Here is a 13,211-nt window from a genome sequence, read left to right as displayed (position 1 = left end):
TGTATTCATTGATATAGATAGTTTATTTTGAAAAGTCCACAATCTGACAATACAAACAAATAAAAAATGGAGAGTTCTGGAGAGCGAGCAAAACATTTAAAAAAGTTTAAAACACGATGAGTATCATGTGCCCGCCGTGTTATAGCAAGTAGTAATGTGTAATGAATTTAATTCACTGTGGTAAATGAATTGCTATCTTTTTATTTGTTATGAGCACACTTGCTGGAACTCCATAATCTATTATTTTATTTGTTAGTAACACTTTTTATAAAAATATCAAAGCCGTATAAAGCCAGATATAAAATTTTGACCATGAGAAATTCTATTATATTCGAAAATAAAACACCCCATTTTGCCTTTCTCAAAAAGCAGATAAAAATGGCCATAATATGTAGAAAAATATAGAGAATTATAGAATAAACAACCCATTTGAGAGGGAATTGAAAAATTTATGTAAAGCGTTATTTCAAAAAGAAAATTATATGTTTATGATATGTATTTTATATTTACTAATTTCATTTTTATTGTTTTATATCAATGCATTTATTAAAATAACCTAATTATGGTATGGATTACTACTGGAATTGAACAAAATAAATACTGAATCATGGATGCAACATGGAATATGAACTTATTTATATTAACCGTAATTAAAATCACTCATTGAGTGAACGAATGAGCATACTGTAATGCTTATTGGGAATACATACCATTTATTAGGCAGAAAACTTAACTACAGAACAGAATATGAACTAGCCAAGTGGTGACCTGGGATATTGTATTCATTGATATAGATAGTTTATTTTGAAAAGTCCACAATCTGACAATACAAACAAATAAAAAATGGAGAGTTCTGGAGAGCGAGCAAAACATTTAAAAAAGTTTAAAACACGATGAGTATCATGTGCCCGCCGTGTTATAGCAAGTAGTAATGTGTAATGAATTTAATTCACTGTGGTAAATGAATTGCTATCTTTTTATTTGTTATGAGCACACTTGCTGGAACTCCATAATCTATTATTTTATTTGTTAGTAACACTTTTTATAAAAATATCAAATTGTTTATCATACTTGCATCCATATTTCGCCCTAAATTCTATGACACTTTCTCTGTATCCAAATATCTATGTACATGACCACATTATTTATTTTTTAGTAATACTTCGTTTAAAAGTATCTTAATGTTTATTATACTTGCTATTCTGGTATTTAATCAATTTTTTGCCTTGAATTTTATTCTATGATACTTGCTCTGTATCCAAATATCTATATGTATATGAGCACTTTATTTATTTTTTAGTACCGGTAATACTTATTTAAAAATAACCTATTGTTTATCATTGCTATTTCGGTATATTATCAATATTTCGCCTTAAAATTCATTCTATGATACGTGCTCTGTAGCCGAATATAGATATGTACATGATCACTTTATTTCATATATATATATATATATCTGCTGGAGAAGGGTCAAATCCTGATCATGTATTAATGTGTGTCACTATCCTCCAAATCACTTGCCAGTCATAATCAAGTATTATAATTTGATGTGTTCAAATTATAGTGTATAAAGAAATATACTCATGATTTCATTACTATTATCAAATGTTTATAATTAAAGTGCTATAATAATAGAATTTTCCTCATCTTTGCTCATAAAAAACCCATGTCCTATCACATTAATTTTTAGTAGACAAATTTTCCAAATAATAGGTATCCTTGCTAACCCATTTTTATGCAGTTGATATGCAATACATGTCAACTTATCAGCTGAATAAATGATGATCTTAGGACAAAACATGATTATTTAGTACTTTCCAAATCAAAAATTCTTGTGAATAATGTATATAGTGAATACGGTATATGAGAGCTATTGAAGAATTTAACACCGAACCTGTTAAATGACCCCAAATGTTGTAACGTTGTCTCCCAGTCAAACACCTGAGCATCTCTTTTTTTTATTATAATTTATATATGTTCATGGTTTGACGAACGAAATAAACTCTCTCTCTCTCTATTAGTTTAAAATACTGACTTCTGGACTTGGCTAATTTTATACATATCAAAACTTGTAAATATTTGCATATCAAAACTTGTCATTTATTTCGTTCCATCCATGTATTTTCAACTGTTTTTCCAATAAAACGTACTTATGCCTTACTGTTACTACTGTTATTTGTAGCTTATTATTGTTAGCTAACTATTTTGAGGTGGGGCGCAAGACTTCACAAATTCCAAAAAGGGGGTGCGGCTTGAAAAGTTTGGGAATGCTTGTATGTAGTAGACCCTAACCTGGTACACATGGTTCCGGTGTCTACCAACTGGGTTACTTACTTCAATTTGTATTACAGTTGTAAAACAGAAAAAAGCTGAATGTCGGTCTTATTCCATCTGTAAATTTACCAAAATCTCCACAAAGAATGAACAATGTGCCAGACCATGTGTATTATCGATGAAATGAAAAGTGACATATGAAAAATACAGAAGCTGTAGAAAATATTTTGCATTCCAAAAAAATTAGTTCACATATTAAATATTTTACATTACAAAAAAAATGGTGCTCCAGAAGTATGTGTACCAATATGAAGGTAACTAATTTTGTTCGCCTATTTTATATCAAGTTGTGTAAATGGACTAAATTCTATCGGTAGGGGATATTCACTTGTGTAACACAGACAATTCCCGAACTTTTAATAGAACAAAAATAAGGAGAATCGTAACCTAACCTGGTACACATACTACAAGAGTACCGAAAAAACAGCCCACATAGTAAAATCAGTTATGGAAATACTTTACATTGCAGAAAAATTAATTTACATAGTAAATAGCAGACGCAAGATGTATTTTGCATTGCAGAAAAATAGCTCACATAGTTAATAGCAGTCCTGAAATATTTCTCACTATTGATAACAAAAGTATAATTGCATCCAAATCAACAGTATCTATATGACTATATAAAGGATCGTTAAAATTAAATGATATGCAAGAATCATATTGATAACAAAATGTATTCTAATCAATTTTAATATATCTAAAACAAATTCTTCATAAATATTTTTTGTAATTTACAATACATGAAAATATGTGAAACAAACTCAGGTTCTCCATTACATAATACACACGTTTCATTCCCTGATTTTCTTCCAATTTCTGGCTTTTGTTTTCAAAGGCAAGATATCCCAGAGTAATTTATAGTTAAAATCAGTATTTTTAATAGGTAAACGAATAGCTCGCAGAGCCATGGAGGACAGAGCTATGATTGTGAGAGGCCGTGGTTCGCCATATATTTAGGCATTCTTCTCGGCTTTCTTCTCCCATGGATAAATATGTAAATCCCATGTTATATCAATGAATAAATACATAAATAACCGCACCCCTCTCGGCGACTGGTTCATATTCTGTTCTGTAGATACGTTTTCTGCCTAATAGATATGCATTCCCAATAAGCATATGCTCATAGTTGTATGCTTTCAGCGTACCATACTTCGAAACCCAAAACCAAATATGTATTGAAGAATTACAGACCTCAATACGGCCAATTTCGCACCAGACTCGGCTGAAGCAAGGGATTTTGGCAGCGAGCAATGCGTTTTCTTAATATGCAACGAACCATTTAGCTGGACGACGTAAAAATGCAGGGAACAATACCAAAATGAGCAAATCTTTGCAAGTTTCCACTCATTGTATATATGCTCATTGAGTAAATAGACTTGATTTTCTAAGATTCATCATCAAGTATTCAATATAACACCAAACCATTGATATTTTCAAACCATAACGTGTAGTTGACAACAGTGGCGGACACTTTCCATACTTTTAGATAACAATCTTGAATCATCAACCAAGAAATATGGTGTTGTGTTGATACATTGTTACGTCACAATAACGATACTTGTGCATCTCTAAATGGACCCCTCGAATTCCGGGAGAATTTGTCCACAACTCTTTGCTAACATGCAGGAACAACAAATTTTGGAAGCCATATCTTTCTGTCCTTTCAACTTTTTATTTTACATAAAGCGTGCCGTCGCCGCTTCGTTGATTTAGAAATATCAAACAAGTTATTAAGATAGTCTATGCAGTTATCGCTAAATTTTATCCACGTAATATTCTTTCGACCAGTAGAATTGCAATGACTGTGATCAGCATTTCAACTCGAAATAACATCAACTATTCACGCGATGACACCGCATAGTTTTTATTCAATGCGAAAATACGACAGACACGTTAGCAAAATAAAATTTAAGTCAACTTTCGCCTTCATAAATATCCGCATTCAGGTATGAGTGAAAATAATATTGTTTGCTTGGAATTCAGACAGTAGTTTACCAAGTGCAAGGCAATGATGTTTACCATCAAATCATACTCAGACACGAAATTCCTAACGCAGAAAGACACACCAAGCGGTGAAAGTTGGTTCATAGCAACTTTAAACATATATGCGAGGTGCTTCGGTAATAGTCGCGAGTACTTTGTGGGCAACTTTGCACATATCATTTCATTGATTCCTGTATTTTGGATAAACAACGTTTTTTTGGGCTACTGGATTTTTTATACTTATTTTTAAATAACACATTTAGCACATTTTGGTAAAATCCAGTCGGAACATATTGCAACTAAGGATTGTCCGGGATTCTTTCATATGAGTTGGCATCTATCAGGAATGAAAATTTCGATCTATTACGAAAAATTGTATCCAGCCAATTCAACTTTTACAGCGGTTCAATTGTGGATTGCTCTAGTTCATCAAAAAGCAAATCATCTAAATCCTAATTATTTGTCAGGCGAAATTTTGCCGCATCCACCACTCATTCAACTAAAGCTTGATGTATTGGCGATCTATCACCATTAACTTGTATCAGGTTCCGTACATTTTGCAAACGTTAACTTCAGTCAAAACTCAAAATTCATTGTTTTCACAGTGGGAACGGGAGCAAACATGCAACCGATGGCTTCAGGAAATATACCGACACTTGTGGGCACCCCACCAACGAAGAAGAAGAAAAAGAAGAAGGGTGAGCATTGTGTCTTAGTTACTAGGCCATATAGGCATCTAGGATTTTCTGCCAACAGAAAGCATATGCATTGACATATTTTAGCTTTGTGGGATCTGCCTGCTGAAGTCAGTCTACATCCCAACCAAATCTTGTCATTTTTGAAGCGAAATACTTCTTTTTCAGGATAGGGTAAGATTTATATATTTATCCTGGGGGAGAAGAAAACCGATACTATGCTTTATCATATGGCGAACCATTGCCTCTCGTCATGTAACCATTCTATGTCAGCCATGGTTAGTTAGCTAGTTATTTGTCTTCCAAAGCAAGGACTTGATGGTGAAGGAACCGACTAGCGGCAGATACTGAAATTTTATTCATTTTTTTTAGAAAAATTTCTTTAAGTCAACCAATGATATTCTTATTATTAGGCCTCAAATATTTTTCATTATGATAATCGACTGTTACATGTTTGAATTATTATTGATATAGCAGTTGCAGTTGTCTTCTTCCAAATAGGAAAATAGCAAATGTAGTGGTGGTCCCGCTGTGCCAACTCTAAAACAGTTGGATCACAGTGTGCCACAGATGTTGATACTAAAAATAAACGTTATTACGCGGCCTTTTATTATTATGCTCTGACTGGAAGGCATCTTCAGGAGCGACTATAACAGCCAGTGTTCCCCAGATCCCCTTAAACAAATGTCTACTGGACTGAATCTAATCGAATGGGTGCTCCAGAAGTATTTGTACCGATATGGAGGTAACAAATTTTGTTCGCCTACTCTAAATCAAGTTGTATAAAGGCACTAAAATGGGCAGGGAGTATATTCACTTGGCTAACACAGACAGTCTCAGAACTCGTAATAAAAGAAAAATAGGAAAAATCCGAATAAAATTAACCTGGTACATATACTACAAGAGTACCCTCAAATGTATTATGACTTAAAACTCGTGACAGTCACTCAAGGATCGCAAAGCCAAGCCAAACACAATAACACTCGCCAAACAGTTAGTTAGGTACAAAAGAGCCGGTAATTAATTACAAACAAATGCAGTACCAATAGATTTCCAAACAGTGAGGAGGCAAATAGTTGTTACCTACACACAAATCAATTACAAATATTAGTTAGTCTCTGGTTCTAACCCAATGTCAAAAGGCGAATACACTTTTGCATTACCTAGTGGACATAAACCCACGGGTATGTGTGCCAGTAATGCACATTCTAAAATAAATCAACGACTTTACAGTTTCTTTATTCATGCATTAGGCTCCAGCACACAGTAACGTGAACTTCGACAAATACCTAATTGAAGGCTACGTTAATTTTCATGTAGATCTTACATTGCTTGGATTATTAATAATTTTGAATTGAGTGTAAACTTAATTTCGTTTTGACTTGGAATCCAAATTGCAAGGATTTCTATATTCAATGTGATGAGGAACTGGCTTATTTGTTAATGCAAACAATCGCATATTCTACTAGATGCAATGTGATGAGGGACTGGCTTATTTCTTAATACAAACAATCGCATATTCTACTAGATGCAATGTGATGAGGGACTGGCTTATTTGTTAATACAAACAATCGCATATTCTACTAGTATGCAATGTGACGAGGACTGGCTTATGTGCTAATACGAATAATCGCATATTCTACTAGTATGTAGAATTCTTGATGAAAGCATCTGTTCGCTTTTCTAATTTCAGATTTTACCAAGCGAAAGACAAATCGGTCATGTAACCTTTTTGTTTGAGCATATTTATTATTTGTTGTTTAGATAACACATGGATACTTGGCAAGATTTTTGGGGGTTAATATCAAATACATATAATCAAATTAACAAATTAATTGAAACATAAATAATATAAGCTTATCGGCAACGGCGAATTTTTTGTATGGGTGTGTGTAATTATCTGCGTATTCAATACTCAATTGTTTTTTGTATGACCTTGTTACCGATCAGTCAGTCGATCGCGAGCTATTTAGTGAAAACTATTTTTTTTTAAATTGCAGAAAAATATGTAGAAGCATTTAAAAGAGATGTCAATCGTGATGCATACCGCAAAGCAAAGGGTTTTGTTACTGGCTTGTACAAAGACCAAAGGCTGGTCGAACCAGAGTTCGAAGCAAATCCTCGCGTTCGAGAACTATCTCATTTCTTCAGTGGTGAAATGGCACCGAAGAAAAAAGAATATCAAAAGGAAGTTGGATTCAGTGTTTCTAAAGAGTTTGGCAGTGAGGGAAACTTGGTGGATTTGAAACAAATATTGCAAAGCTTCAACTCAAATGAAAATTGGCACATAGCTATTGTTGGGCAGGCAGGGAGTGGTAAAACGACCTTTGTAGAACGGATGGTTCGTGATGTTGCAGAAAACAATAATCTATGTGGCGATCGTTCTTCTCATGATCAAACAGAAAGGCGCTACGAAATCATCTACTTCGTCTTCATTCGAGACCTTCTTGATTCGGAGTCAATTAATGCGAAAGATTTACTGTTTGGAAACATCATCACGGATTCAAGTGAGAAAAGCCTAAAATATGGATATAATTGGATCATTGAAAATCAAGAAAGGGTCGTGTTTTTCTTTGATGGATTGGATCAGGCGACTTGGTCTCTTGGCGGACATCATCGCAAAATAAATCACAAGGATAAGGCTAGTACACCAACGGTGATGTACAACGTAATCACTGGTCATCTTTTTCCCAGAGTTAAAAAAGTCGTCTCCTCCCGCGAGCATTGCATAGCTCCTCTCACTGGCGACCTTCGACCCCAGCTAATCTACGCTTTAGTAGGTTTGAGCCCAGATGACGTCAAGAGATTATTCATCGCACTCCTTGGTGATATCGGCCAACAGCAATGGGATCGTATGTCTTCAACTTCTCCTGCAATTATCCCTCTGTCTTCAGTCCCAGTATTTTTAATATACAACGCCATAGTCCAGAAGTTCAACCCGGAAAATCCACCAGATACCATGACAGGAGTTATGTTGGAGATCCTTAATATTCTTCTGCGATCTCAGCATATCAGAGATAAGCAGGTTCTGCACAAGTTGAAAGAAATGGCTTTTCGAGCAATGAGCGAAGGTCGAGTCGTTTTTACAAAAGACGAATTACTGAAGTTTGGAATAAATGCAGATTCGATTCAAGACCTGGTTATCAAAGTTCCAGGGCGTACAAGGGCGAGTCATTGCCTGCTTGAAGGAAACCAACAAATATATTTCTCGCACCAAGTAATTGAAGAAAACCTTGCTGCCATTTTCTTGTCAGAAATGGGAGTTGGAGATTTTGAAGAATTCGTGAAAGAGTTCATTCATCTAGGTCATTGGTCGGTTGTTCGCAAATTCGTATGCGGAATTCTTCTCAACCCAGCTTTGGCAATAGATTGGCCTACACAAATGCTTCAAAGTAAGTTATTGTTGCATTTAATCATTAGTACAAAGCTGGATTTAGTCTTGTATAAAATTAAATTCCCAGTTTGAGGTAATTAGGCTTGGTTCGATTCGAGTCCCTTCCATGGCAGTTATTGACGACGGCCATGTTACGCTAATTTCAACTAAGAGGCTAAACCTACGATGTGCGATATACTTTAATATTACGTTGGCATTTTAATTGTGTTTTATTTGTGTCAAGAAATTATCAAATCTTGGTTGCAAAGTTTCGCAATAGAAATAGTCTGCGATAAGTTTGTAATTGAACAATGAACTGGCTGATAAGACTGTCGGTGTATAATAAAAGAATACTTGGTCTAAAAAGTTCAGGATTTTCCTTCCTAAAGTGTTGGGTCTTAAATTTAAACGAGACAAAATCCAGATTCGTACTATTACAACATGAGTTATAACAACAATATTTGTTATAATAAAAAGTTGAATATATTTCCAAATTACATTTTTGTGCTGTTAAATTCAAAAGCAAGATTGTGTTTCTGATCATCTTTTAAAATTTGACATAAGTATATTTGATTTGATTTATTATTACATGAAACACTTTTTGACAGTGCATATCTATATAACTTATATTACATTTATTTTCAATATCACAATATAAAACTTATAGCCGTATTGTGTCAGTAAAGGGGAGGCAAGACATTCTCAATGCTTGTTTTATAGTTAAAGATAAGAAAGCAAAAGAAGAAATAATGAAACGTAGCTTGAATGAACAACTGAAGGAAACAAACGATTCAACCGCTTTGATTGAATTGTTCGGAGCTTTGTACGAGTCGAATGACGATGAATTAATTCGATCCCACGTTCATGATATCGATTTCGAGAGAGCAGCAATCAATCCCAGTGGAATGCTGGCAATATCGTCAGTTATGCGTCGTAGTGGAAATCTAAATCTTCTGCGATTCTCCCATTGCAATCTCACCACAGAGCTATTTGATATCATGATGTCAAATCTGAAGGATTCCCAGCTCAAGGTTTGTTTATTACTTATCGATTGTAATCGGTAAGTATGTTGATAGGTATTTGTCTGTCTGTGTGTTAGATGCACGCGATATCTCACGAAAGCGAGATTCAATCTGCTCCAAACTTTGCATGTGCATTCATCTTAGCTCGGATCAGAAGCCTATTGATTTTGAATGTATTATGTCGTATAATTAGCGAGTTATTAATTTTTAGTGATGGGACACAAGGTGTCACTATGGCGTAAGAGCGCTGTTTTGGGGGATCCCCTAACTTTCGATCGATAAGTTTTCGGTCTCTGACCGATATTCTCGTTTCAATCTTGGCGATGATTTATCAACACTGCGTTATTCTCCATTGTTGCAATTATCAATGGCATTCAACAGATTAACGCGAATTACCTTGTTTGGCTCACTCATACTCTTATACTTATACAGTTCACGCTTTTCATTTGTTTCATCCACTTCTAGATGTAGAGAGTTGCATGAGTTGTATTTTGCTAGTCATCTCATCAATTAATATTGCAATAGTTAGTACCGGCGGTTATAAAATTATTTCAGTCTGTTATTTGCAGAACTGTGAGGTATAAGTTTAGCAATATTTACTAGTGTTTTATTTTTAATTAGCTGTTGTCTACGGTCTTTATAAAATTTTAATTGAAACTCCAAATCCTTTCGAAATAGATAATCTTAAAAAATTGAAATCGATTCTTCCAACCCGTAGCAAGGTGTCATATCCAAAATTATGTTTAGTAGCACTGAATTGAATATTGCCGTTGTGTATATTTAGCTCAAGAAGTTTGTCCTGAAGAACAGATTCAATGCTGAATTATTTGATTCTGTTACAAAATTCACGGAATCTTGCGTTGATGAAATGGTGTTGGAGAGGAGCCTAGGAGAGGAGGAAGTTGGAATCATCAGTAGAAGCGTTATTTCTAAGAAAGTGAGTGAAAGTTATTAGATAATTTGTCTAATAGCAATTCCATAATTATAACAAGTTGACTTGTTGGCCAAACCTATCACTTCTTGCTTGTATAAGCTTAGAAAAAAATTACATGATTCTTTTTTATTCGTCGTCATAATTGCCATATCACAATGCTATCTCTTTAGTTTATTGATAAAAACAATTGAACTTATTATTTCAACTTATCACTCATTTGCATGAAGTTTTATATTTTACTGTTAGTCTCGTGCAGTGGCGGCGCGTGGTAATTTTGATAACCGGGGCAAGCTACTGCGGGACCAAGTCACCCCCATCTACAGGGACAGGATGAGCGCTGTAAGTTCTCCCATCATTTTATGAGTATAAAAACCATTCCATCGGTAACAACCAATCGGCAAAAGCGACAATTTTTAACGATAAGAAAGTGTCTTTAAAACCGGTCCAAGTCAAGGGATTAATAAATATAGACATAGTTTATTTTGAAACCTCTTTCAAAAGAAAAGGCAATATTTACCCAGATAAATACAATGACATATTAACAGAAACTTCGGGAAAGCAGACAAAACCTAAAATAAGGTTTAAAACGTTACTATGAAGAAAGGAAAGAAATGCAAAGATAAGGACATGCGTCGCTCACTCATAGATATATATGCTGCTAGACTTCTACTGCTTGAACATATATGCAACACGCCGCGGTTTCTTGGAAGCAAAATGCTCAATAACGCGCTGATTAAATTCATGCATCCCAGAAATAACGTCTCTGTGAATGGATAAAACAGCCAAGGAATTTAATCTATCTTGCTTCATTGTGTTTCTGAGATACGTTTTAATACGCTTCAGCGTGCTGAATGTTCGCTCTGCGTCGGCGGAAGAAATAGGCGTCGTCAAAATGATGTCCAGAAATTTTGCAGACGCCGCAAAGGTAGTTACTAGAGTGTTATCTATGAGGAACCCATAGAGCGCGCAAGTTGATGTGATGTTCAAAAAAGTTTGATTGGTGTATATACATCGCAATTCATTTTCCAATTTACCCACGTTTATCATGGGGTAAAATTTGGAGACAGTAGCCAACAAATGGATGGGAAATTGACGTGCAAATTTTGAAAAATTTTTGGGGTTCATCAAAGAGAACGCGGCAAGGTGTTCAGTGCGCAGACGATCGCCTATTTGATTCACCAGAATGTCACAGCATTCCTTTGCAGACAAAATCAAACGCTGCGTTGTTTGCCCGCGGCGTAAAGAAGCACTCCATGTGTCGTCGTATTTTATTGTTTCCCGGATACGAGATACAGCATTGCAGAAGTCTGAAATACACGACTGCACAGACGCTCCATCCATTAGCCTTGACTGCAATGCGCCGTATAATACATCCACGTGATAGAATATTGTGGAGAAAAAAGCGAGAAAAATGAAAACTCACCATCTTCTAGCAGACGCTTTAGACCTGCCGCCTCCCTCACAGAGCGTTCGTCCCAAACCGGAGAGCTCTGAATGCCATTGAAACACTCAATGAGCTCAGACCTAATTTCGGACACGCCCTGCACCACGCGTGATTGGAAGTTCCAACGTGTTGGTGCACAAGCTGGGAGACGGCGGCTACATATCTGGCGAAGGAGGTCAGAGCGCTTCGGCGAAACGGAGAAAAATGAAGAAAACCCCGAAACATTTGCAAAAAATATACGGACGAGAGGGGTATCAAGACACATATTTTTAATAACGAGGTTGAATTGGTGTGCATAACAATGTAAAAAATGCGCATGAGGAAAATCTTCTTTTATATGAACTTGAACACCATGTTTCGACCACTCATGACTGCCGCGCCGTCATAAGTTTGAGGTATCATTTTTGACTTCGCGTTGTATGGCTGTAACACTTCTTTCAGTACAGCCGATATCCCGCAAGCCGTGCGATCAATGATTGGTACAAAGCTGTGAAATCTCTCGGTAGGTTTACCATCTTTCACAAACCGAAAAATCACAGCCAGTTGGGAAACGCACGTGATGTCAGTTGTCTCGTCAGACTGAATCGAAAGGAACTGGCAATTCTCAATTTCCAGAGCCAAATGTTGTAAATAAATTTTATACATTGAGTCGAGCAAATCATTTTGGATATCCTTAGATGTCCCTTTCGAAACAGTTGCGGCATCAAGATGATCTCTCAATACTGTATCTAGGGATGCGGTGTATTCCACCATATCCAAAAATACCCCTCTATTAGAAGAGCCAGCCCGTTCATCGTGCCCACGGAGGGACAGCTCGTGACAACCAATGAACTTCAAAACATCTATCAATCGACCGAGAACATGGCGGTTTTTCTCGACGTTTTGGTTGTGCCGACGAATAGAAACCGCGCGTCCTTCATCCAACTGTGCTGCAATATTAACATTTCCGAATGTTCGGTATTTTACTGCATTGTCCAGATGCTCCATAGAAGATTGATGATCCCTGGCACGCTCGGAAAGATGTTTAAGATCTCTAAAACCAAATTTACACCAACGTGAGTCACGGGCGATAGCAAAAAGTAGGCAATAAAAACAAAAAAGTGCATTTTTGTCCTCGCTGTAACAAAACCATTCGTGCTTTTTATACCAAGTTTCTGCGCAGAATGTACGCCGACGCTTTCCTCCGTCATGGGATTGTTCCAGTGAACAATTTTTTGGTTGATAAGGCCCAAGACGTTGTACCTCTAATTTTTGTTCCAGCGGCATCTGCGAAAACGGAGTGCGAAGTAGTGCATAAACCTTATTCATTATGAGGTCTAAGGCTAAGAAATGCGAAGCCGGAAAGAAGTGAGGAGCTCAAAAGGAATGGGGAAAATCGAAAGCAAATGGACTAAAGGGTTCTAACTGATTCAAATAGCGAAACAAG

The 13,211-nt window shown here is 35.9% G+C and overlaps 2 protein-coding genes across 2 annotated transcripts in view; one reads left to right on the top strand and one right to left on the bottom strand.

Annotated features, from left to right (window-relative positions):
• Nucleotides 1-13,211, bottom strand: part of LOC144425174 (uncharacterized) — a 114,558-nt gene that overhangs the window by 46,535 nt on the left and 54,812 nt on the right. The gene's annotated exons all lie outside the window — the stretch shown is intronic.
• Nucleotides 1-13,211, top strand: part of LOC144425291 (NACHT, LRR and PYD domains-containing protein 2-like) — a 34,742-nt gene that overhangs the window by 9,778 nt on the left and 11,753 nt on the right. Inside the window, exons 7-10 of the mRNA XM_078114869.1 lie at nt 4,923-5,015; nt 7,013-8,404; nt 9,106-9,416; nt 10,192-10,344. Of these exons, the coding sequence (XP_077970995.1) occupies nt 4,923-5,015; nt 7,013-8,404; nt 9,106-9,416; nt 10,192-10,344 (1,949 nt within the window). The remainder of the gene's footprint in view (nt 1-4,922; nt 5,016-7,012; nt 8,405-9,105; nt 9,417-10,191; nt 10,345-13,211) is intronic.

Source organism: Styela clava, chromosome 7 (assembly GCF_964204865.1).
Source record: "Styela clava chromosome 7, kaStyClav1.hap1.2, whole genome shotgun sequence".
Lineage (NCBI taxonomy): Eukaryota > Metazoa > Chordata > Ascidiacea > Stolidobranchia > Styelidae > Styela > Styela clava.
The sequence above is the reverse complement of the archived record's forward strand: the minus strand, read 5'-3'. Positions and strand labels throughout refer to the sequence as shown.